Source organism: Macrosteles quadrilineatus, unplaced genomic scaffold, assembly GCF_028750875.1.
Source record: "Macrosteles quadrilineatus isolate MER2022 unplaced genomic scaffold, UCM_ALF_1.0 Scaffold_9__3_contigs__length_116548681, whole genome shotgun sequence".
Lineage (NCBI taxonomy): Eukaryota > Metazoa > Arthropoda > Insecta > Hemiptera > Cicadellidae > Macrosteles > Macrosteles quadrilineatus.
In genome coordinates this window covers 65,516,245-65,541,882 of record NW_026542602.1, presented here as the reverse complement: position 1 = coordinate 65,541,882, position 25,638 = coordinate 65,516,245, and the positions used below count along the sequence as shown (strand labels likewise).

The 25,638-nt window shown below is 33.4% G+C and overlaps 1 protein-coding gene across 8 annotated transcripts; it reads right to left on the bottom strand.

Annotated features, from left to right (window-relative positions):
* Positions 1-1,052: 1,052 nt before the first annotated feature.
* Positions 1,053-24,737, bottom strand: LOC129002669 (cyclic AMP-responsive element-binding protein 1). Of its 8 annotated transcripts, none has more exons than XM_054430650.1 (8): positions 24,594-24,737; positions 15,096-15,246; positions 10,633-10,788; positions 9,925-10,099; positions 8,006-8,098; positions 7,130-7,273; positions 4,383-4,470; positions 1,053-2,896 (listed from the first exon to the last, which is right to left on the bottom strand). In XM_054430650.1, exons 2-8 carry the CDS (start codon positions 15,228-15,230, stop codon positions 2,749-2,751), a joined length of 939 nt encoding a protein of 312 aa, XP_054286625.1. In that variant the 5' UTR covers positions 15,231-15,246; positions 24,594-24,737; the 3' UTR covers positions 1,053-2,748. The 8 variants fall into 8 exon arrangements, with proteins under 8 accessions (XP_054286625.1, XP_054286624.1, XP_054286627.1 ...); XM_054430649.1 differs by lacking the exon at positions 24,594-24,737 and adding an exon at positions 24,453-24,585; XM_054430652.1 differs by lacking the exon at positions 24,594-24,737 and adding an exon at positions 24,453-24,585 and having other exon boundaries at positions 7,130-7,261.
* Positions 24,738-25,638: the final 901 nt, after the last annotated feature.

Sequence of the window (25,638 nt, the reverse complement as noted above, 5' to 3'; positions counted from 1 at the left end):
AACTGATCATAAAATAAAAGCAATATTAATTTGTATAAATTCTTACTTGTTTTGGCTATGTTTACAGTAGTAAAACATGTCTCGCACTTAACAAAACTTCTTATAATTTGTGATGTCAAAACAAAAAAATCATAAAACAATTAAAGTAATAATTATTTACATGTAAAGAATTAATTAAATAAGAACGCCTTCGCAAAGGAAACGCAACAACAACGCGCTCCGGTATTGCACATTGCATTAACTTTCTTCAGGGGTTTTTAATTTTTTTCTCATATCAAAAAAATCTCGATCAAAATAAAATCTCACGAGATTTAAAGTTTCCCGAAATTTCGAGACTTGTCCATCCCTAAATAGAAACTCAAAACTCATAAACTAATAACAACTGTAATAAATTTAATTGTCGTACATTTGCGAAAAATCCTGAAAAATGCTACAATAGTCAGGGTTACAGCCGACTGAGAATTGAAAGGTCCCCTCAAATCCATCCATCATTGGGGATTTCCATGACCAAAATGTTTTTCCATGACTTTCCATGATTATCCCTGACTTTCCAGAATGTGGACACCCTGCACGATCTTGTAAACATGACGACTATGATCATGGAAAACAGTGATCATGGCTACAAGACCGTGGGATGTATTTTCCATTTTTCCAGAAGACGATGATGATGTTTTTGTTCTTACGGGAGACAGTAATGATTTTGCAAGACCGTGGTAGGTGTGCAATATCGGGAAAAACAATACCTTGTCTAGCTGAATTCTCAGAGTCTGGATTTGTGGGTTTTGTGAGGGACTACGAGATCACTCATCCTACACTCATCTCCATTCATACATGGCATACCTACATTCGTTCAGATTAAGTTTTTAATTTTAAGTATTTTTGTTTTGTACATTTTGTCATTTTGGGTCAAAAATTGATCTGCTTCAAGATCAAAACGGCATCTTTCAAATGAAGTTGAGTTGCAACCAAACCGATCAAAAATTCAAATAAAATTGTTATAAAATCCACCCTGAGAGCAAAATAGGCTAAACTATAGGTAAATTGTCAACACATTTTAATTAGAAAATATAAGTTTATTTTCCTGTACAAACACATATGTGTATTAACTGTGGTCTTTTAAAATTAAATCTAATAATTACACTTTGTATGTTACATATCTATCAATTGAAAGATTCTGTAGATGGTAATAAAATATTATATACAACAATCTAGTTTGCCTTATTTATACAGCAAAGTAACAATGAACAAACACACTGTACAAACAATTATAAAAGTATTTTGTAGCTGGTAGTATAAGGGCTTATACTAAAACCTTGGTTAAAAAAATGATTAAATCATTAAAAGGATATTGTTTTTAATTGGCACGTAGACAACATAAATTATAATAATTTTTAGTTATATTTTATTATACAAACATAATAAAATTGAAAGAAATAAATACCTTAAATTTGAACTGTATCATTAGGTATCAAATCATAAATAAACAACTTATGATACAAATATTTACAATCAATAAAACATGACTAAAAAAACCAATAAGCAAAATTAATTTTAAAAAAACTTTATTAAATCCCACTCTTCCTAAAAAAAAAACAATAACACTAGAGGATTTTCAAAATCGTAGAAAGTGGGAATAAAAACCAAGTCAAAGCAGCATAAAACTATAAGCTCTTTAAAAATAGTCTTTACAGGAACCTTTGTTGTTCCTTTTGATTGTACAAAAATTACCAAAAATACACTTAAGTAGCAGGTGAATTATGTTTAGGCAAACATAAATCGTAAACACAACAACGTTTGATTCAACGATAATACACAATAAGCATAAGCATCGGCAGAATCGTCCGTCTATGATCAAGTGCACAAACTGTGTAGATCAAGGCACTTAAAACGAGGCAGCTGACAAAATCATGAGTGGAACGAATCATTTTCATTTAGTTCTAAAAATACTACATATTATCTAATATTTTGAATATTTAAAAACGTTATTTCAGGATATCTGTCCCAATTGGCTCTTTTATTTTTTTATATGAGGGAATAGTCTTAACCCATTCTTAAAAATGTCTATGCTATAAAAATCATCACTGATCAATAGCTTGAGAACAATTATTTATATAGCTTACAGGTTTTAAACTCCTGATATTTTAATTTTATTTTCATATTATTCAATGGTATTGAGTAGACTTCTTTAGGTACTTTGTCCCTTCTTCTACTCAAAAGGGTAGATAGATATGTAAGGAGTAAAACCATCAATAAGTATTTTCTCCAAGAAAATGTCTAATCAACTTCTAATTCATTCATATTTAACTTTTATTTTGATCCAATATAAATATCAACTGACAGGCATAATCCACAGCCTTAAGCAGTTACCAACAAAAGAAAATTTAAAAACTTATTTAAAAAAAAACTCATCGTCATTTACAAAATAGTGATGGTTTTAAAAAATGGAAGTAAAATTTTATGTAAAAAAAAAATCTAAAATACTTCAGAGATCAAAAATAGTTTAATTCAGACGCTATTAAGTAAAATAAAATATTTGTGAAGCACACAAACAACAAAATAACCAAACACTGAACTCTGTCAACGGCCTCGCCACAACAAGCCTTACTGGGAGGAGGTAACCGAGACTAGACCATCGTAACTAGAGCAGCCCCTCGCACGGGCCGAGAAAATATATACTCTGTATCTTTGTGGACCCTTCCTTCTACGCTGAAGGCCTCGTCAGTCATCCAGATGAGGTTCTACGGACGACTAATCCGTCTTCTGCTGACAATAGAGTTCCTTCAAAGACTTGAGCTCGTCTATTAAGGCCTTATTTTGGTTTTCCAGCACTGCGACCCGATTCTCCAAACACTTAATGTACTCTTTCTTTTTTCTCCTGCACTCTCTCGCTGCTTCTCTGTAAAAAGAAATCATGTTTATTTTCCAATTTCCAGGAACTCTAAAAAATAAATTGTCTCTTTGCCTTGGTATGTGAGCAAGATATTTTATGATCCTATGAGTTTTACTGCAGATTTGACACAGAGATTTTGCTTATCACTATTGCACTGTCATTGTTTATCACTATACTGTCCAAAACCAACAATAAAATTTTCATATTAACATCTTAACTGTGTGGGTTGGTGCGGTGACCATTGATGAGATATACCAGAACCTCCTCAAATACAATCCCAAAACATTTGCAGTGCGTGGCAACTGGCAACATCACACCTAAGGCCATGATAATAACAGTAATAATAAACGTGTAAACGTAAATGCTGCGCAGACGCACTAAGTTAAGAGATTAGTGCAACGGTGGTTTCAGTAGGCCAGGTTTGCGGTGTTGCCACTATTGAATTGCCGAAGCCTTGTATTAAAGGATGACATGGGTATACAACAATTTTGACATTAACTCAATGACCAAACCAAGGACATGACTAACAACAAACAAATGCCCAGTGGCAACGGGTTTGATCAAATTTAAAATCTACTTTCAGTAGTAACTCCTTTATAAATTCATGGTCGGATCTAGTGATTTTTTTCTGACAAAAGAAATGATTGGGGACATTGTGTATGAAAATGTGTTAAAACAACTTTTTACAATATTTCAATGTCCACCTCGATTACCTCGATTTGATCCAGATTCTGAAACTAGTATGAACTAGTCTAAAAATATTTTGGAATTGCCCAAAAGAACATTTTAATAACAGGGTACTTTCCTGTTAAAGGGAACAATCATTATTATCGATGATTTTTTTCGATACATCGATATTTTTTCCGATCAGATGTATTACAAATTGACTACAACAACTAACTGATCTTGTTTAGGCTAAAATAGTCTATATGGATTGAAACTTTTCTAAGCTAACCTAACATAACCAACCAAACTTGCTGTACCATTTAAAACTTCCGTTTGGGTTTGATAATAGAAAAGGCAAGTTAAACACGGCATTTTTAAATGTTACAGCAAGTTTGGTTAGTTATGTTAGGTTATTTTTTTTGAACAGTTTCATATACTGAACAATATTTATCGTAGTTGTCAGCTGATATGTTTCAATTTGTTAATATCGATATATCGAAAAAAATCATCGATAATAATGAATGTTCCCTTTAACAGGAAAGTACCAATAACAGTAATACATTATTAAACACTTTTAAGACCATCTTTTAAAGTAGTTTAAGTATTTCTATCCAATACCTAAATTATAATGATTATGCACTTTTCAAATATACAGAGGGCGGCTAAGGCCCATATTGCTGTATTTTTAGTCTGTGATGACATGAATATTAACAACCATTATATTACAACTATAGTATTGTGTATAAATGTAGAAAAGAAAAGTTAACTTTTAAACACCTTATAGTATTTAATTAAGTAAAATTTGTTTCATAGCGGTGCATCTTACCTGTTTTTGAGTAATCGCAGCTCCCGTTTTCTTGCCTGGTCTTCTGCTATGATGGGACCACCAGAGAGGCTCCCCGACTGAGTAACAACTGCAACATCAAATGCTGATTCACAAACTTATGTAGGTAAAGTTTCAGTAAAAAAGTTTGGGAAACAAGTTTTAGATGTCTGTGGTACACTGACAAAGTCAGTATGGTACAGGTCTGGTATTTGTACCTCACTACTACAGTACTACCTTTTCCTCTGTAAACATTTGTTTCAGTACTTCCTACAACACAGATGAAAGAAGAAAAGAAGTGCTAGTGAGGGCAACTAGCAATATTGGTCATCTATTAACAATAGAAGAGTCAATCAAGTACCTGTGTAGTGAGCATACGATAAAATAGTAATGAACTAAAATTTATTCTAAAGCTCTTTTTGTTTCCCTATTTTCTATATTGTGTATTTATTAGAGATATGTGGAGCATTGTAAGAAGTGCATTCTAAAATCAGAGGCACAAGAACTATCAATATAAACACTTGAGATTAACCTTTTGGTCGCTCATTAATGACTCTATGTGTCACGTTCTGTGTTTTTGTGATGTTGGTGCTCACAGTGGCTGCCTGTGAGCAACAACATACGTAAGCACTGCCAGCAATAACAATTTTTCTTGCACACTATGACGAAGAGAGCCATCAGAACAAGGGAACACAGGTAACAAATGGTTGGTTGGCCTGGCTCCATACAACATTCATGTACAGGGTGTGTCTAGTCTATTTTCATTTAAAAATTCAAGACTAATTCCAGACTTTTCAAGAACAGTTTTTCAACAATAATTATTAGTGATGTGTCGATACCAAATAATCGAATCCCAATAAAGATACCTGAAAAATCAATTCTCAATTCTCTATATCCATACCATTTTTAGCGAATTTCCCATATAGGGAATAAGCTATTACCGTAGGTATCATGGTAAGACCTAGACCCGGGACCGATTTACTTTTTCGTTTTGAGGTCCCCAGAGGCCAAAAACACCATCCGTTCAAATTCATATATATATATATTATATTGTCATGAAAAATAAAATAATTACTAAAAGGGTACTTTGTTATATATGTTTTAATTTTATTATATTAGTAGCCCTAAAAATGCAAGAAAATAATATATATATTTATATATGTGTCCGTTAGCGCGATAACTCGAGCAAAATTGATCCAATTTTGATGAAATTTGGTACAAACGTGTAAACTTACATTTATTCGAACGAGTTCGCGAACCATCATAATCAGACCATGGGATCAGGGGTTTATGGGGGGTTTTATGGGGTAAAAATGGGTTTTTCTCATTTTTGACCCTAAAAACATTAAATTTCTAAATTTCTCTCTAGACCATTTTGAAGAGCTTAAAAAAACAAATAATTTAGTATATTGAAGTGTTTTTGAATGTCCATTGACTACGGAGAAAATTAAAAAAATTGTAAATTTAAAATTCCCATGTTATTCTTATGGAGAATAAATAAACTGTTCTAGTTTGCTTGTTTATAGATATATTTTAATCAAATTCGGCAATTTGGTTTATTTCATACTAAGCTATCAATATTTCAATTGAAAAAACACACCTCAACATCTTCCCCGTAGCAGCAATAGGAAATAAATCTGAAAATTTATAGGGAATATTTTAGTAGAAATTAGGGATGGACGAGATTGGATTTTTAGTTCGAGACGAGACGAGACGAGATATTTTATTTCTCATAAAATTTTGAGACGAGATCGAGACGGGATTTCCCTTCTCATACACAACGGGAATGCACATTCAAAATTTTTACCTGATTTTGTAACATTGTTAGATGACTGTTTAAATACAAAAATAATGATAATAGGCAAGAATATTTACAATTTTTTATTAAATAACATCAGCATAACATTTTTTTATTAATCACGCCTAACTAATTAAAAATGCCTACGATTAGGAAACATAGTGATATCAGTTAGGATAGAGTTCAACTTATCCTAAAATAAAATAAATCATAAAATAAAAGCAATATTAATTTTTATAAAATAGTTACTTGTTTTGACTTTTTATAGTAATAAAACATCCTCACATTGCTTACACTTAACAAAACTTCTCATATGTTATTAAAGTAATATTATTAAAATAATTAAAGTAATATTTACATTTAAAGAATTAATTAAATAAGAACGCCTTCGCAAAGGAAACGCAACTACAACACGCTCCTGTATTGCGGGTATTGCATTGACTTTCTGCAGGCGTTTTAAATTTTTTATTTTTTTTTATTTTTTTTTTTATTCTTGTCTTGATAAAAATCTCGGCCAAAAAGAAATCTCGTCTCGTGTAACGAGATTTAAAATTTCCCGAAAATTTCCCGAAATTTCGAGACTTGACCATCCCTAGTAGAAATCAAGCCGGGTAAATGGAAATTCGCTTAGTATGCAGGTTTGCTGCGACGGGGGTATTTTAGTTTTAAAAAATTTTCTAAATAATTAGTCATCATCGTCTCCCGCAGTCACGGAAACATGATTGTCGTCTTGAGTGATCACAACAAAATCATTAATATTTTATTAGATTTTACATGGTCCATAAAATTCCTGACTGTGACAACAAAATATAAACTAAATCCCTATTCTCAAGACCATATTTAAAATCAATGCTGATTCCCAACATTCTCGTTTTTCCCAACTACTAGACATCCTGCACATAACAATTCGACTTATTTTCCCGGTTGCTGTACACCCTATCATGCCACTCACCAGGAACGTAGAACTGCCCGTCCTGGCCCTGTGTGTACTGCACCAGCGTGCCACTGCCCGTGGTGGCGTTGGTCATGGTCAGGGTATGCAGCCCCGTCACCGCCTCCCCTTGACTCGTCAGCTGGATCGTTCCTGCCGGAATCACTGCAACCGTTAATCTCCATTCAAACACTACCCTTTTAAACAGTAGCGTTGGAACGGGATCCCTTCATACTGATAACTAAGGTAGTAAGAGCCACATTGTTAAGTTTATAGCTAAGAGAGGTAAATTCTGTTTTTTTTTTCCTTTAGGCAGCTGAAAATAGAGCCTTGAGAATGTAAAGGATTGAACCAATGCATCTCAATATGTGTTGCCAACTGTTGTAATTACCTACACTGTTTTATTTTACAAGGGTATATTTTCACATTGGTTAATGTACTAGTGGTATTAACTCAATGTTATACTTTACACTGATTACAAAATGAGCCACTTGATTCTAGGTATTTAAGATATGTTTTTTTTTTTGTCAAACATTAATTTGATATCAAAGCAAATCATCACTGTTCAGCTGTTCCACAGGGATGAGAAATCTACTAAGGGAGTGTAATTTATCTACATGACGAAACCAAGAATTTTTGGGGAAAACAGAATGCTCCAAGATGACCTTAGGCTTGCTTATACCAATTTTATATCACAAAATATTTACTAACTAACCTATAATAGTAAAAGGCCTCCAAAACTAGTACTACTAATTGACAATGTTATGTTTCATATCTTCTTTCACTCAAAATTACAACTAACCCTATGATGAATACCAAACTTGTTGCTTTCATGTTTTACTTGGGCAAATAAGGTTACATCGAATTATAGTTGGTACAATCTACAAACAAAATTACCTGTTTGATAATGTGTTGGAAGAGAATGTGACGAAAGCTCAGAGTCAAGATTTGAATCACAGTCTGACCCCGACGACTCCACTTTGCCGCCGCCTATACACAACATTTAGTCAGTTGACGGCTCACAAAACAGGCCTATCTTACACAGTCTACAGTATTGAATGGGAACCTTCATGATACAGTTAACCTAAATCCAGATGTATTAGCGCTAAGTTCTGCTGTATACTTTCCTTAGGATTATTTTACAGAAAAAGAAACCATTTTACATAACTAACAAACCTAAGAAAAAAGTACCTGGGAATCGATAGTCAAGTGTTTACAACATATTTGAACATGCTGTTTCGCTATTCTAAAGGATCTTCTGCTTTTATTACGTTTTTTTTTATAAAAAAAAATTTTGGTGGGGAGGTGCAAAATAAAAAGTTGAATACTAACTTTATGAGTGCTTGGAACTCTTAACAGGAATTAGGAGTGCAGTGTTTTACTTCTAAATTCTTCTATCATAAAACTACTTTGCCTTAAACTCCAAGTACTTGTGCATATAAAATATATACTTGTTTCAAACCTGAGAGGTACAAAAAGACTATCAATATATCAAATTCTTTTTAAAATGTTGGGAGTTTAAACTTTTCTTCGTTCTTCGTTTACCCAAGTTATGGAGTAGTACTTACCAGTTTAGCAAATTATTTTTCTATACCTAATTATTTTATTAGTCTATTACTGTGTCTTAATCTACATACACTACACTCTCGATTATCCGAGCCCCGTTTATCTGAGCCTTCGGGTTATCTGAGGTCGTTTTAGGCATAAATATATTTATATGAATATATTCGGGTTTGGCAGGTAGGCCTATATATTTTATTTTCAGTCGGAAACAATAATTACTGTATAATGCTGTATTTTTTTGTTGGATACAATTTTACATAGTAAGTCATTTGTAATTTTTAATACTTGAAATAATCATTAAGTTCAACGTAAGAATGATCAGCAATACAGTAACCTAGAAAATGAAAACCACACAATATGCTACTCCTAGTAGGTTGGACGGCAACCGTTAGCAAGCTGGACGAATCGTCAGCAGAACGTAAACAATTGTAGTTATTGGCAGTGTCAGTCTTTGTCATTGTCTCGATGTTTGTAGACACGATTGTGTCAGGTTATAGCTCCGCTCAAACAAAATGTAATTTTATGCTTTTCAAACTAGAAAGATGCACTATTAATGTTGTGTTTAAAGAACTGTGGTGTGCTTATGGTTTGACATAATTCTAACAATACTGAGTTCTAAGTTTTTCAAGACGACTGAAGAAATGTTGAGCATGTTTGTATTTTTTCTTTTAAGACTACCATATTAAAAAAAAAATCTTGCATAAAAATTCCATATTAATTATTTTTTGTTTCCTGTGTATTGTTACAACTTGTTTTTCAAGTATTCGACTTCACAATGTGGACTGTAACCAAACTCAAAATCTATGCAACCGCAGTGTTTTCCGAGATTCTTGGTAACCGAGGTAGTCTTGGTCCCTCCAACCTAGGTTAATCGAGAGTGTACTGTAGTTAACATATTACAAAATTAAGAGAATTTCCTTTGTTTATTATGTGGTAGTTATAAATGCACCATCACCTCGAGCTAGGCTAATCCCACAAAACTCTTGAAATGTATTACATTCAAGTTGTACACCAAATATAAACTAAACTGTGCACCAGAAGTTAGATAACCAACAGTGCTACCAGGATTTGTGGCTTCATTAGCATTAATTAGTATAGCATTCAACTGTTTTACAAATAAAACAAAATAAAAAATTAAACAGAACCTCACCACAACAAAAGAAACCAAAGTTAACTGAATTTATATGAAATTTAATCGCATTAAAACTCAAAAGACTAATGTTATAATTAAAATAAATAAAAGCAAAACAGACCAAATAGAGGTTTGAAGAAGGAGGAGGAGGTAGTCTTGCTACCTGTGATTTCCTCCCCTCCTAAATCGTTTAGGATTTTGCGGTACGAAGGTCTTCTTGTCAGAATGTCCCGTCGCTTCCGTGTTGTTGTGTCTTCGTCATTAGACAGACTGTCGTCTGAACCTGCCTCGACAACCTGCCAACAACACCAGACTGTTACTTTACATACAGATCCGTTTAAGTAGTTACGGTAAAGGTGTACTGTGTTAAACCTTGATACTCAAAAAAAATCTTATTTTAAAACTTGAGAATAAACCGTAGGTTTTTTTTTAACATGTAATTTAGAAATTAATTTATAAAATAGCTCATAAAAATATTACAGGATGTTTAAAAAGTTAGATTGGGCTTTCATGCGCTCTACATATTTTTATAAAAGATTAATGAGATGAGATGATAGCCTCGATCTGATTACGGTCAACTGGAATATGGTGATCAAAAACAGCTGTGTCTAATTTTGGGCCCTACAAAAGTTATTGACTTTAATTACTAGATGAGTAGGCTACACTACTTCAATAAATGTAAAGTGTGTCAGTTGTGTAGGTAGTTGAAAAAAATTATATGAATTAAAATAATTTGGCTCAAAATTTATTTTACTTGTGGTTCTTGCAAGTAAGTTCTTGATAACATTCGTATGATTACACAGAGTTGTAAGGTGGATTAAGGTACCACTACCTGAAGTGTCTGCAGATTGCCTTGTGCTGTCTGGATGACGGAGTTGGGTTTGCCTACCAATATCACATTACCCTTGGCAGTTGTCAACACAGGTAACTGATTGTTGGCAGACTGTATCACTGACTGTTGGTTGCTTTGGATTACCGACTGTCCCTGCAACATTAGACAAAACACTGCTATCAAAACAGCACATCACAGAGCAGTACAGCCGAAAACTATAATTGTATGTTTGGATGCTTTTAGTGTAGACAAGCCTTGTTATTTACGCATGGATCAAAATAAAAAGCAAACATGTTTTAAATGTTCTCTTTTGAAATAGCTCTGTCAAAAGTGCTACAAAAAAAATTCTGAAAAGATTTCATGAGCGGTTGAGCGATGGCCGGCCGCAACCAGTGGCAGAAACAGCTAATGCGCTGCGTGGTTGAGTCAGCGAAAACGTTTTAATTTAGTTTCATCCAAATAAAAGGCATGTACTGCATTCTAGTCATTGTGGACGTAGTTGTACAAGAACCCGACAGATAGCAGTACTAATCAAAACTGCTCCTCAGTATTGCCAAATTGTGGGAAAAAGCAGAGGAGAAAATCCTGGATACCCCATAAAAAATATTGCAAAAAAGGCGTCAAGCATAACTTTGAGGTTAGGTTCCTTCCACAATGCTTCACTACAGTAATTAATTATTATCATTATTTTGTTCCATTTCACTAAATCCAAGCCAAAAAAACATACACTAAATTTTGGAATAGTTCCTCCATTGATAAAGTATGCGGATCTGAAAACGAATTAGGCTATACTGGATTAAAAAAACTGGCACAACACTCAGCAATTGGACACAAGGTTCCCGTTCCAGGCTGAGCTCACACTGAAGCAAGGTTGTTGGCATGAGAGGACGATATTACCCAGTGGTTCCAGTGGTGCCGGTTTCACTGGACAACAAATCCCACTCCGTCCCAGTGGTTTCGGTACCACTGGCAACAAATTCCACCCCGTGTGCTTAAAATGTTTACGACTTTAACTATGTAGGACTACATATTATAGTTTTATTAGATATAATAAAGACTTCTTGTTTAAAAGGTCTTAACAAACAGAAAGTAAAATTATAAGGATAGCCACCTACATAAGTAACAATTGGCCTAGCAAATAAGATACAATGATTTGTAGTTTAAATGTTGCTTTTTGTTGTGTTGAATATACATACTGTAGAAATGACTTTAGGTAAAGTATAACATTCCTGAAAACCCTAAAATAAATCAAGCAGATTCAGTGCTACAAGACACCAAAAACCTAAAGATATCGATAAGATAGGGTAGCCTATATGAGAGAAAATCGCGCATTTAAGAATTGTGGCCTAATGCCGATAATTTAAACATGATTTTTTTTTATTTATTTACTAAATCGTTCTGTATGACCTCTTTCTGTTCAAAGTGATAAGAAGAAAAAAATAGAAACGACTTTTTGAAAATCCCACAAGAAGCATTTTGGTGAATTGAGACCATCATTAGTGTTGAAATTAATGTGAGGGTGATTAATTGGATCTCTGGCATATCTACAAATATTGTAGGTGTTTTGGCCACTTTCTCTTCATAGTATTAATAATTGTCTTCTTAATTTCGGTCTTTAAATACGTGAATTGTTGAGAGCACCAATTTGATTATCAAACATGGATAAAATGATTACTTACAGATGATAGGTTAAATTTGATTGATTTATCTTAAAACTACACTATTAAGAATTTTACCTACTAATTTAGCGTGTTATCATTCAACTGAAGGTAAAAATTTCTTTCAACTAGATTAAAACATTAAAATACCTGATTAAATAAAACTTACAAAATAGTAGTCAGGATCATAATACATGCTATCCAACATTGTGCTGCAAATATCTCATGACAGTAATAAATAAATAGTCGGAGAAACTCACTAAGAAGCAAATTACTGTATTTGGTAGCCAGTCAGTAAATCGTATAACCTAGCGAGGTGCTGTAAAAAATATGCCACGAACTAACCACTTAATCAATTAGAGGTATGTTTTATAAATGTCAATATTTGTTGAGTTCACATTTAGTAGAGAGATCCAACCACTCTACTCGTATAAATAAAATGTTAAAACAGAATCTTTAGTAACCAAAAATCGAATCATACTTTTAAATATTTTACGAATCATTGTCATTTAAATATTTTCAAATAAACAAAATAGGTAATTAAATTTTAACTTTTCTGTGCCACAATATGATAAATGGAGTAACAAAACTCACTCAATTGAGGTTATCTAGTTAATTTATAGCAATCCAACACAATTGGGACTAGGACTTAGTTTAACTATGACAAATTAGGCTATGAATTACTGGAGTTTTCATGTAGGGTTGAATAAAACCAAAGAAAAGCTAAGGAATTAATACAGCTAAGAACTGATACAATTTCAAACTGTTGGTTGGATGCAAAGTTTAAGAACTGGTGTTCAGATGTCGAGACTTGTACAAGGGTTTGTTAGCGGCAAGACCTGACAATGACGGCAATGTGGCGTGCATCAAAGCGCGGTTACCGAGGTGCGTAAAGTAGTGGCAGTGCCTTCCGACGTATTGGGAGTATATCAGAATAGTGCTAAAGGTTGTTAATTGTTTCTGGGTGCTAAAGTTACTTTATTACAGAATGTATAGATAAATTGTTTATTGACTTACATTGTGGTGTGTCCAAAGCGAAACACTAGAAAAGCGATTGAAACAACCTACTCATTATATTCCCATTCACAACTTTCTTACTTTTGACACGACAGTGTGAGAAGAGTATCGATGAAACACTGTAAATTAATGGATACTTGGACATAGGAAATCAAGAAAATCACTAAAAATTTAACTTCCATACAGGGCACCTGTTCAATTCAAACTATTTCCCGGCCAATAAAATGCACGTACGATTTGCAGTAGGCCTGGTAATAGTAGGTATATTTAGTTACCAAACTACAATATTTGCAATTTATGTAATCTGAAACCTAAGTCACAATGCTCTTACCACTTTTAATTTTAACTTGCAAGGGTGGTGCCTATGAAACGGAATGGGCCAAAATTAACCGTCGATATTTATATTTTCTTATATATCCCGGTCAGACAGACCCGTTCTCTATTGATTTTTCATCAAACGATTACGAAAATCACCTTTCACACAATGAACCATCACTATTTTTGTTCAATGGTATTTTATCTAAATAATGTAATACTAGTGAACCTGTTGCTCGAATTCGAGCAATTGCGAAGCATTACAGGCGACTCAAAGCTTATGGAAATACTCACGATCTACACAACAATTAGATACATCAAAATCTTTTGTAAATATCTTATCTTTTTTCAAAAAGCTTATCTTGTTTTTTTAGTGTTTTCTACAAATTTTTCCCTCTCATAGCCGCATTAGGTTGTCTATGACAACGATTATAAATGAAAAAAAATTATTTCTATTTGTTCTACTTGGTTCTGTTCTATTTGACTTTTTCTATGTTTCCATTGTTTGCAAATCGATTATTTCAATGATTGCTCAAGAAATGTAGAACAGTGTTAATTCAGTTTTATTTTTAGCCCATATCAAATTGTCCAGGATTTCTCGCTCTTTTCCATTGTAATAATTACACTAACCCAAGTTTCGTCTACAGATGCAATATGCCAACGAATATCACCTACGTACAATCTCCAAGAAGTGGTAAAAAAGGCAGAAACCAACCCATACAATAGATATAAGTTAACTCCAAAAGAAATAATTTTAAGAGTTACTGTGATATTAAGATTTTCCACTGATTTGGTAATAGAACATTATATTGCAAAACATGACACGATGCAGAAGAAAATCCAATTTATCAATCAGAAAAACCCATTGCAAATACTGTACTTCATTTTGACAAATTCAATAAATCACAATTTAAATATTAACAGCTGTTTCATTAAAAAGTAGTGTAGAATTATGCATATGGTTGTATTGTAAACAAATCTGAAGAGGCAACTTTAAAGGCTTCTAGAGCCCCAAGGGAATTTACCTCGTTCCTCTTTTGATGGTTCATCTACAGACCAAGACCTTTCTTTACAGACCTACCAAGTTTCTACGCCCAGCCGTTCTCTCAAATTAGCTGTGACAAAAACCCCGTTTTCCTCCATAAGAATAACATGGGATGGGAATTTAAAAGCCACTGGGGCAGAGCACCAAGGGAATTCACCATTTTTCTCTTTTGATGGCTCATCTACAGACCAAGACCTTTCATTAGACACCTCTACCGAGTTTCTACACCCAGCCGTTCTCTCAAAATAGCTATGACAAAGAAAAACAGTTTCAAATTAATATATAGATATCTTTCTGATAGTTTTTAAAGCCTGCCCCCCAAAACAGTAATTTAGACAAAAATTGATTTTGTTTGTTTTTTTCACAAACTCCATAGTCTACCATTAGTCATTTCATTTTTTAAATATAATAATGTGCTAAGGTACCTTCTGAGGCTGTGTGTTGTATGTGACTATGGTCGCCTCACGTACGTTGGTGACCGCTATGGGGTGCGGGCCAGGAGACGTCGCTAACGGGTCACCGTTCCCTGAGCTCCCATTCTCTTCCACCATCCCGTCCATAAGCCCTTGACAGGTCCTATAACATAACAAAAATAGAACATCAAACGGTGTATCATGGCAAAACTACAACAGTAACGGCACCAAAATGATTACCGTACGTTTTATTTAAAGTGGATATATAATACACAGACGGTTCTTCCTGCTTTAGATTTTTGAAGAAAGGTTGATGATGAATCAACCTTTCAGGTCTGGTTGCAGCTGACAGATCACATGCAAAAATAGGAATTTTTTAAGAAAATTTAGTTCAACCCTTACCAAAATTTCGGTCTAACAGGCCCAACTGGCCCATGGGAATTTTCACAAACGAATGTTGGCAACACTGTTTATGGGGGGATTCCATTCCCCCAATACCTTTTCCTCCCCTACCTGTTGATATATTGTTTGTTCATTTTGCGTGGGTGTCGTGACCTTGATAAGTTCTCTATTCATAACATACCCGTCTCAGAAGCCCATCGTTAGTGTATTTTAAAGTGGAGTCTCACAGGCCAAGGGTTTCGGTTTGTGTGTTTCTAAGCGGGGTCCATTATTTTCAAATGGGATCCCATAGACCAGGGATTTCGGTTAGCGTCAGCCTGGGTAGGGTTTCGGTATTAGTCAAGGCCATACTAAAAAAACAGGCCGTAATGCTCGTCAAGCATGACGTCACGATAGAAGACGGCAATGACGTAATGTTTGCCGTTTGTGATCAGCTGCTTGTTTTAATCTTTCCTTGGAAAATAAATAAATAAATACCTACGTCATTCGTCTTCTATCATGAAGTCATGCTTGACGAGCATTGTTTTTAGTGTGGCCTTGTATTAGTGTTAATTGTTGAATATTTGACACTACTTTAAAGACTTTTTACTTAATATTTAAAATACTCATGTAAGTAAGAAATGTAGGTTTATGTGTAAAAATTTGTCTGTAATGTATTCATTTTATAAAACCCATTACAAATTTCAATATTCTGGATTTAACTGACAACCCCTAAACTCGACAACCACTGAGTCCACAAATTATCGAGTTAGTGAGGTTTCATTATATTATTCATTTGGCAAACAATTTGAAAACAAATCAAATTCTACTAACAAACCAGCAATTATTGCTAGTTTAACTCTTAAGTTAACAAACTAGTCGATCAAATAATTTAATTGATGAACCCAAAAATATATTTTGAACAAGCGTAGACATATCATCAAAATATGAACCCAATAGTTCAATAAACCATTCCTGTATAATTTATAATTATTGGCAGATTATGTTTTGTGGTCATGAATTAACCTTAAATTTGAATGGCCAAGAATTACTTGCTTACTCACTGCACAGTGAGAGAGATGTTAATACTACTCTATACACATTCAGGTATGCTAATATCTCTCCCAAGGTTGTCGGAACTCTAGTGCTAGTAACCTGACACCGACACCAGTTATAATCAGACTACCTACTTTACTGCTTCCTTCAACAATTATTGTAATCATTTGTATTGAGCTATACTTTGTTTTCACTGGAGTCAGTTGTTCAACTCGGAGGAAGATTTCAATTTTTACATCTATTTTTGAATTATTGATAGGTCAAAATCTACAGGGTATGCTGCAAACCACCTACTCGAGCTATTGATGATTGGTTGTTATGTTTTGTCTACGGTTGCATTTTATGAATCATAAACAATGGGAATGCAGTCCATGCCCCAAAAACCTCTTTCCTTTGTTATATGACCAGGGATTTAATCAGTCACTCTTGCGCCCAAGTCCAAAATTATAACCACTAGTTTTAACAATGTATTAAGCTTACATTGTGCCCTTTGAGTGTTTTGATTATTCATTTGTTCAATGTAGGCTACATCAGATTTAGACACACATAAGTTTCAATGAGACAGTTTTTTTTTTTTTTTTTTTTTAATAAACTTTAATACTTCATAATAATATAAACATTAATAAGGTTATTAAAATAATTATTGATAGGGAAAATAATGACAAAATCATTATATAATTTAGTTAAACGGATTTTCAGTATAGTTTATTTATAAAATATTTTTTTATTTCCCATGTGATGGTGAGCAATGCTTCAAATATACCTAAATCACAAATATTACGATTCGTAATTTGTAACCTTCTAAATGTTGTTAAATGATGCTGGACTCAAACTTTCTAGAAACACATTGAAAATAAAATGGATAAAACATTCAAATTACTCTTGCGTTCATTTTTAATGCAGAAAAACACGTCAACTCACAGACATTCAGTGAAAATCAATTAATTACGCGGCAATCGCTTGTTTTGCTCACAGTTAGTCGCTGGTGCAGAAGTATATTTGTGAGAGAGCCTCAAGGCCACAGCTCACTCATTATCTATGACTTTGTCTCCTCAGATAACTTTTGTTTGTTTGCTGTGCCTAGTGACTCAGTAAGAAACAATACTTGTTCACTCTCATTGAGAGTGAATTTGGTTTGTACAAACCCAAATAAATTGAAAAATCATTTGGATGTGGAATTTTAGTTCGTAAAAATTAAATTTCAACTTAAGTTAATACATAGGTACATAGGTAACCAAAACTCGGGTTAACCGAAACGGTTCCAATAAAATAATAGCCTACAGAGTTAAAATAATACGTAATGTAAAATGCTTCAGTAACTTTAGTTGTTTATTTTAAAGTATTATCTAACCCTTTTCAACATTTCTATAGCTGAAATAAAACACTGTACAGTATTAAATATAGAGATTAAAAGAGTTTTAAATTCATTTTTCCTACACACCGTGGTAACAAACAGGCTATTTTTAGCTTATGACGGGTTAACCGAAAAATTGGTTATTATTATCAATGCTCTCCCCCTTTTATATTGGTTTTAAAAGCGGTTCTACTGTATTTGAATAACATTATTTTACACTTTACATACATTGCAACTCCGCTGAAGTAAAAAATATGCTGTAATCCACCCCATAGGAGATTTTCAATCTGAATTTTAAATGCACTTAGTATAGTTTACCATTTTTGAGCAGTTGGGAAAATGGCGGGCTGGCGACCTATACTCACCATTCGACCGCAAAGGGTTAAGGGCAGGATTTGAACCCGGGAGTCACTTCGATTGACGCCAGCGTGAAGAGTTTTGTGGTCATTCATTATCTGACCTATGTTAGAAGACGCATTACAATAGCGAATGTTGTAAAATTATACCTACATGAAACAATAGTTAAGTCAAAATAAATTAGCTCAAATCTGCTTCCTGATAAATCTAAAAACAGGTATGAGTTAAGAGTTTAGGAGAGTATTCCGTTTAATCTTCTCATGAATTTCACCACTCGACATTGAATTTGTTATTCATTTTGTAGTATAACATGTTCAATAATGGTGTTAATCTGATTGTTCATTTCTTTTCGTCTGTATGAACATATGTTAAAATTATTTTATTTACGTTTATGCCCCATTATAGCGGAATAGCATAGCACAAGGATTGTGTTAAATTTACCAAAGTTTGTATGGTGTGCATATTATGGCGATAATACATTTATCCTGGTTATGCCACTATTTAACTTTTTCAACTTAATTAGGAATAAATTATCATTTTTATAATAGGTTGGTGGTTGGTTTATCCGGCCAAATCGTTATCCGTCCGGGTACTTAGTCACTTGGTGGCCGGGCGGATCTAAGGGGTTTCTACTACATATGCTACTCTTGATGGCCAATCTATCGGCTCTTGAGCTCAAATAGAAATTTTGTAACTAGGATGTTTTTGTCACATTCTGTAAAGTAAGCAGTTACTTTTTCATTTATACCGACAACAAATTACACAAAACACTTTGAATATATGGTACCAAATGAGTTTTGTAAAAAGTTCAATTGTAGCCAGTTCAATTATACACCAATCCCTAGATAAACAAAATTATCAGCCATGCAGTTAAGCCTACTGATATTTTTATAGAGACTCGCTTTAACATAGAACCAATGACGCCTTTGATTGCCATCTCACATTCACTATTGCTGATAAGAATTCACTAATATCATTTAACTTACAGTTTAAGCGTTCACTCCCAATGGCTAAGAAAGCTACATAAACAGTCAATTTAGTGTCTTAACAACACTACACAGTTTGAAATAATTCATGCCGTTTTCATTTTAACAAATTAAGTAATAAACAACTTAACTATAACAAGTTTTTTTTTTATTTTACCGGTAATCGTTTATAGGCTATAATATCCTATCTACTACGCTTTTCATCAGAATATTGGTTTTTGAGTTAGAAGCAATAGTATTACCTATTATATTGATTAAACACTAAAAAGCTTCACAAAAAAATTAAAATCAGTTAACACTCACAAATTTGAGAAGGTTTATATTTTAGTAAATAGGCTGTTTTTTTTTTATAAGCCATCACAAAAGATAATACCTTTAAAGCTGCTTTAATTTTGTATGAAAGGGAAAAAATCTATTTTATACATTTTTTAACAGACAGCAACAGGCTGTAGCAACATGGTACTGGTACTTAAAATAGTTTGTCAACACAGTTGTCTTCACATTAGATTTACAACTTAAAAACCAATTTAAAGAAAAAGGTTTATTCTTTTTTGTTATTCTTTATGTGCCTCTCAGCCAACTGAGGGGCGGAGCGAACAAAATAGTAAACAAATAATATTTGTTTCTAAATAAGATTTAAATTTTAAAAATAGGCCTTATAAGATAACTTAAGAAAACTTTTAATGATCCATACAACACTTCATGATAGATTTGCTGTTTTTGTTTATGCTTTTAATTCTTCCTATTAAAAATTGCTCATTTAGCAAGTATGCTAGTTTTAAGTTATCAAATTTAAATTTGTTTCTTAAATAAAGTTTGGCTTCAATGTATTTAGTCATTATTTAGTGATTCAATAACAAAGTTTGCTTAAGGTAATTAAAAAAAGAGTGAAATAAATGGTTTAATGAAAAGATAGAAAGTTTGTTTTATAATAATAGTATTGGTGTATTGGATAATGAGCTAACTTTTTGATTCTACGCTCAATTAAACGGCACTGATATTTTAATCATAGCTACCCCAAAATCAGAATTGGTCTTTGAATCAAAATATTATACAGGGTGTCCATAAAAAACGTTTCAGGACTTTGGGAAATGAATCCCCATACTAAAAGGAAGAAAAAAGTTTATGGGAAGGTATGTCCTAAAAAGCATATTTACCCAGATATCCGCCATATTTTGTTTTTTATACAAAAATATTTTTCTGTGAAGTTGTTTATTCGATGATTATGAAATTTGGGAAAAAATAATAAAGTTAGCCGGGGAACCCTTAATTTTTGCCTTATTTTTACACAAAAAAATCTTTTGTCCGATCTTTTTGATCTTGGTATCGTTTGATAGGAAATTAAAAAAGCTAAAAAAAGTATTCTTGACATTTTTCATAGAATTAGCCGTTTTTGAGTTAGAAAAATTCAAACGGCCGCCATTTTGAAATTTACAATCGGAACAACTTTATTATTTTTTCTATTATAGGTCTTGTTACCATACGGTAACATGTTTACCAAATTTCATAATCATCGAATAAAAAACAGATAAAAATATTTTTCTATGAAAAACAAAATGGCGGATATTTGGGTAAATATGCATTTTCGGACTTACCTTCCCGTAAACTTTTTTCTTCCTTTTAGTATGGGGATTTATTTCCCAAAGTCCTGAAACGTTTTTTATGGACACCATGTATATATACAAAATCTTCTAGCCAAGAAAATTCTTTTTGTTCTTAAGCAAAAAATGAGGGAAAAAGACATACCAAATAGACACGTTATCTTGTAACAGTTTTATTTTGAGATAACTTTCGACGAAATCACCTAGGCTACCTTTTTGATACAGAAATAATAATACAGTTCACTTAGAACAGTTTAAACTTAGCCTATTCACAATAAAGCAGTTGAAAGAGAAAACAAAAGGCTGATGAGTCACTTACAGTTGAGTCATATATGATCAGCTGTGTAATCATACTGTGGATCAACCCACACTATGTACAACATTGAAATCATTGATCATTGAACACCAAGCTTACTACAGTTTTCATTTCCTATCATTGTTGTTTTGTTTTTAAACTTATTATGGCCATGTTTCATCATATGCTTTAAAACTATGATTTATGACTTTATAAAGGAAGAACGTCTCAAAAGACCAACTTCTTGCCAACCCTTTTTAATCACATTAATATATATAGTGTTTTTCTTTAACTTAATTCTAATTCATTTTAATGCCAAAACAAAAATGGGTATCATAGTTGAATTTGACTTTTGAGAAGTGGTTACTCATAATTATATTTAGGCCTACACCTACCGTGAAAAGATGTGTTATCCATTTAACACGTAGGCTACACCGCAGTATTAATTAGTATTATAGGCCTACCCAGTGCTCGAATTGTAGGGGAACGCGGAGTAACGGAGTTCTGGTACCTCTCTTTTGGAATGATAAAAATATTGCCATAAATAGGTACTAATCACATTAAATAGGATACAGTTCCGGCACTTATTTTTTGTACAATTCAAGCACTGTGCCTACCCCCCAAAATGCTAGAAGTTATTCAACATTTTCAAACTATAACTTAGGTCTAAGTATTGGCCTGCCGTTGTAGAGTTTTTGCCAGCCTACTCAAATTGTATAGAAATTTAACTTAATCATATCATACGCCTATGTATAAAAATGTCTATGTATTAAAAGTTTTTACATTAAGTAACGTATTTAAGGGCATAATAATAATAAACGGAAAACCACAAAATACAACCGTAAGAAAAATACAACCTTTTATAAACACTATTTCACACTATTCAGTAGGCCTAATATTCATGCATAATAAAATACATGAAGATTACTGTTAAATATACACACACAAATTTCTCTAACACTATACTAAATAATAACAAATTTAGTAATAAATCACGGATAACACGAGAGTGAAAACTCGCCAACAACAACACGCAATGGCGAATATAAGGCACTTTGTGTATGAGACCTTGACAGTGGTGACGCACTATCGTCGTCTTCCTAAGAGAAAACGGAAATAACCATAAGCAAAGGGCTGCCACTCTCAAAAGCTTCATTTCTTCCTCTTCAAAATGACATATTATATGACTAGTAATAATAACTTACACTGTATATAATTTGTATTTTCCGTACTACTGTACCATAACGTATTTCGCTGGTTGGCCATTTGTTATAGGCCTAAATTTTGAAAACGGCTGTTTTAATAAAATCGTACACTGTTGTTCAATCAACATTTCGTTCTGATGAAAATTACCCGAGCAGGGTAATGCCAAAAAAGTTGTGTTTTAACAGTTCCCACATGTCAGCTGCAAAAGTCGTGCCGCGCCAAAAATGCATTTGATTTCTAATCGTCATGGCATTGTTATATACCTTCTACAGGACTTGTTTATTAACACAGTCCTTGGTCTTCTGGGTACGACCGCGTCGGAAAACTAGGAGAAACACTAGTTGCTGACGTTTCGGCTTCGTTGCAGATAGCCATCTTCAGAGCTGGTGACAGGCACTAGTTAGAAAATATTGTGATTCTTAATATACCCAAGTTTCACCTGAAATGCATTCATGGTTATACCGAAATCGTTGTCACAAGTCATTCGAACCCCGTTTCCTGTTACGACCGAGTTCTGACTACACTTAATCGAGTTCAACGAAGCCGAAACGTCAGCAACTAGTGTTTCTCCTAGTTTTCCGACGCGGTCGTACCCAGAAGACCAAGGACTTTGTGTTAGTAATTGTGACCGTGGAAGCCTCACTTCCTATGTAAGGACTTGTTTATGTAGGCCTAATCAAATGAAAGTTCAGGTGATCTTTCGAGTGGTACCGTATATACCTATATTGTTCACATCTGAGTTGATTATAATTTTTTTTTACCGTTAAAAAATTTTCAGCCTATACTGTTGCATTACAATGGTGGCCATTCTAGGCGTCACAGCGAACGATCGTATTACGATCGTTGGCCACTGCTAGGATTATTAATAGGCCTATTTTACAACCACACAAACAAAACTTAAGTTATCGCATGCTCACTTGACGTTAAATATGTTATACTTAATGTAAACACTTTTAAGAACATTTTATACATAGGCGTAGGATCTGATTGAATTAAATTTCTATATACAATTTGAGCAGGCTGGCAAAAACTCTACAACGGCAGGCCAATACCAAAGTTATAAGTTAACCTAAGTTACAGTTTGAAAATGTTGAATAACTTAGGCGTAAGTTACCTTAACTTATCTCAGTAATTGAGAACAACAAGTTTGGTTTAAAGATATTTTAATTGAATCAATCAAAAAGAGATTTTAAGTAGGCCCTAACCCAAAAACATGGGCCTAAGTAATAAGTTAACTTAAGTTAATAAGTTACCGTACAGGTCTAAGTTAATTGTTGAGATATTGTCCAGATATTTTTCTGAGCTAAGTTACTGATGGTCCTCTTTCAATAACTTACTCTCACTGGCATCTTTCAGTTTACCCAAGATTCATTGTTGTGTTACCGGTATTACTTAAGTTAACATATACGCCACTGTTTATGACAACTCAGCCTAAACAGACTCTATTTTAAAAAGAGCCAACCCTCTATGTTAGCCTATGTTAAACGGTAAGCTACCAACAACTTTTAAAAAGAACGTGCGGCAAAAAAAACCCCGAGTGTGCTGTAGGCCCTATCTACCCTGTAGCTTGGGGGGTTGTGCAGGCCTAAGCCTATCAGGTTTATCGTTTGGTTATTTATATGAGCAAACTTGTGATTGTGACGTGAAAACAATTTCTAAGGAAACACGAGAAAGGTAAAAAAGTTATTTGAACCATATCAGTTCTCCATCAAGAATAGGCCTATTCTTATCATGTTGTTAACTCAAAACTTATAGGCCTAAGTTATGGAGGGACAAAATTATGTGAAAACTATAAAGATTTTATCCTTATGCTATATTTCCCAGTTGACATTTTAGGTTATGTTTATCGCACTTTAACCTCAAGTGCACTCCTAACCTTACGGCCGTGGATGTTTTCTGCAAGGTCATTTCTCAACATGTGTCACAATCAAACTTATTTCCTAGCAAGAAGAGTATTCTAGGACGCCATTGTTTGTAAAAGACTGTAAAGGTCATGAAGAAATGCAATGTAACTAAATATAAAACTTCAACATACCATTACCAAGTCGTTATTTTTTTGTGTACGGTAGTAAACGAAAACTGCCATACGATATATAAATCTAAAATTATCTTACGACGCCATCACTATTTTACCTTTGTCTGAATACGAATAAAATGGCTCTGCAACATGTCTTGCAAGGGCAGAAACTGGTGAATTTCTCTTAAAACACAACAAAAATATCAGGTAACCATTAAAGGCGTCTGCTTGTTAATATCCTTCAGCTGAATACTTACCAGTTACGTATTCCTCGTCACCAAGTTTCCTGCAACCGGAGTGGGCAGACAGGCAAATACGTAGTCGCCACGTCAAAATTCCAGGGCTTCGTCACAAGGAGTGGGGGGAGTGCAAACGCGTCACCCTGTTTTTGTATCCATGCGCGCGCCGACTCTCTGTTACTGGCGGAAAATAAACTGAAATCAAAACACGTTCAATAAACACGTGATTTAGCTCACTATCCAACGGCTTTAAACTTAAAATAAACCCCTCAAATAAATTAACAAAATGTATGTAATGGCAATTACACGAATAAAGAGCCCTAACTTTTGTAATATGATAATTTTATGTAAAACATTTGTACTGTTACTTTATAACGGCATTTTAAATAGCGCTCTTTAACGAGTGCATTTTTATGTTGATATATAAATAAATGATAAATAACGGTTATGGAAGTGCTTTTATAATATCTGATTTGAGTATTATAATATGAGTTAGTATAGTATGAGTTAGTGAGTTATATAATATGAGTCAGGTTCGATTAGTATTCGTTTAAAAACGTGGAAATAATATTCTATTGCCAAATTGAAGTTACTATATGCAGATGTGTCACTGAAGTTTTTCATCAGAAATGCATGACGTTTTTGATAGTAGGTACACCACCAATACAAATTGTAATTTTTTTACTTCATATAGTTGTAGGACACCAGTATCTATAACTATAATTAGTTATGTTTCTGCTTTTTAAATATAACAGGGTGTTTAAAATGTACCGGTAAGTTACCTTCTACCTCTACCATAGACAAAACCTAATGTTTATCTATGCTTCTGTACACAAAACAATTACAGAAAATTAATTAAAAATCTTTTAAAATACGAGAAAGGCCACAATTTCAGACAGTTATTTTGGAGTTATTAAGGAGTTAAAATTGAGACCTCTTGTTGTTTAGCTTCCGTTTACGGATATTTTTATTCGTTATTTTGATTATGACTCATGGAGACATTGGATCACATTGGAATACAACCTTAAAACCATCGAGACAACAAAATTGGTTTATATAATAA

Coding starts and splice junctions, on each gene's coding strand:
- LOC129002669 (XM_054430650.1), bottom strand. CDS start 15,230: ATGGACGGGATGGTGGAAGAGAATGGGAGCTCAGGGAACGGTGACCCG. Junction 7,274..8,005: donor TCCAACACATTATCAAACAG/GTAATTTTGTTT, acceptor TAACGGTTGCAG/TGATTCCGGCAGGAACGATC. Junction 2,897..4,382: donor CTGCGATTACTCAAAAACAG/GTAAGATGCACC, acceptor TTCTTTTTACAG/AGAAGCAGCGAGAGAGTGCA.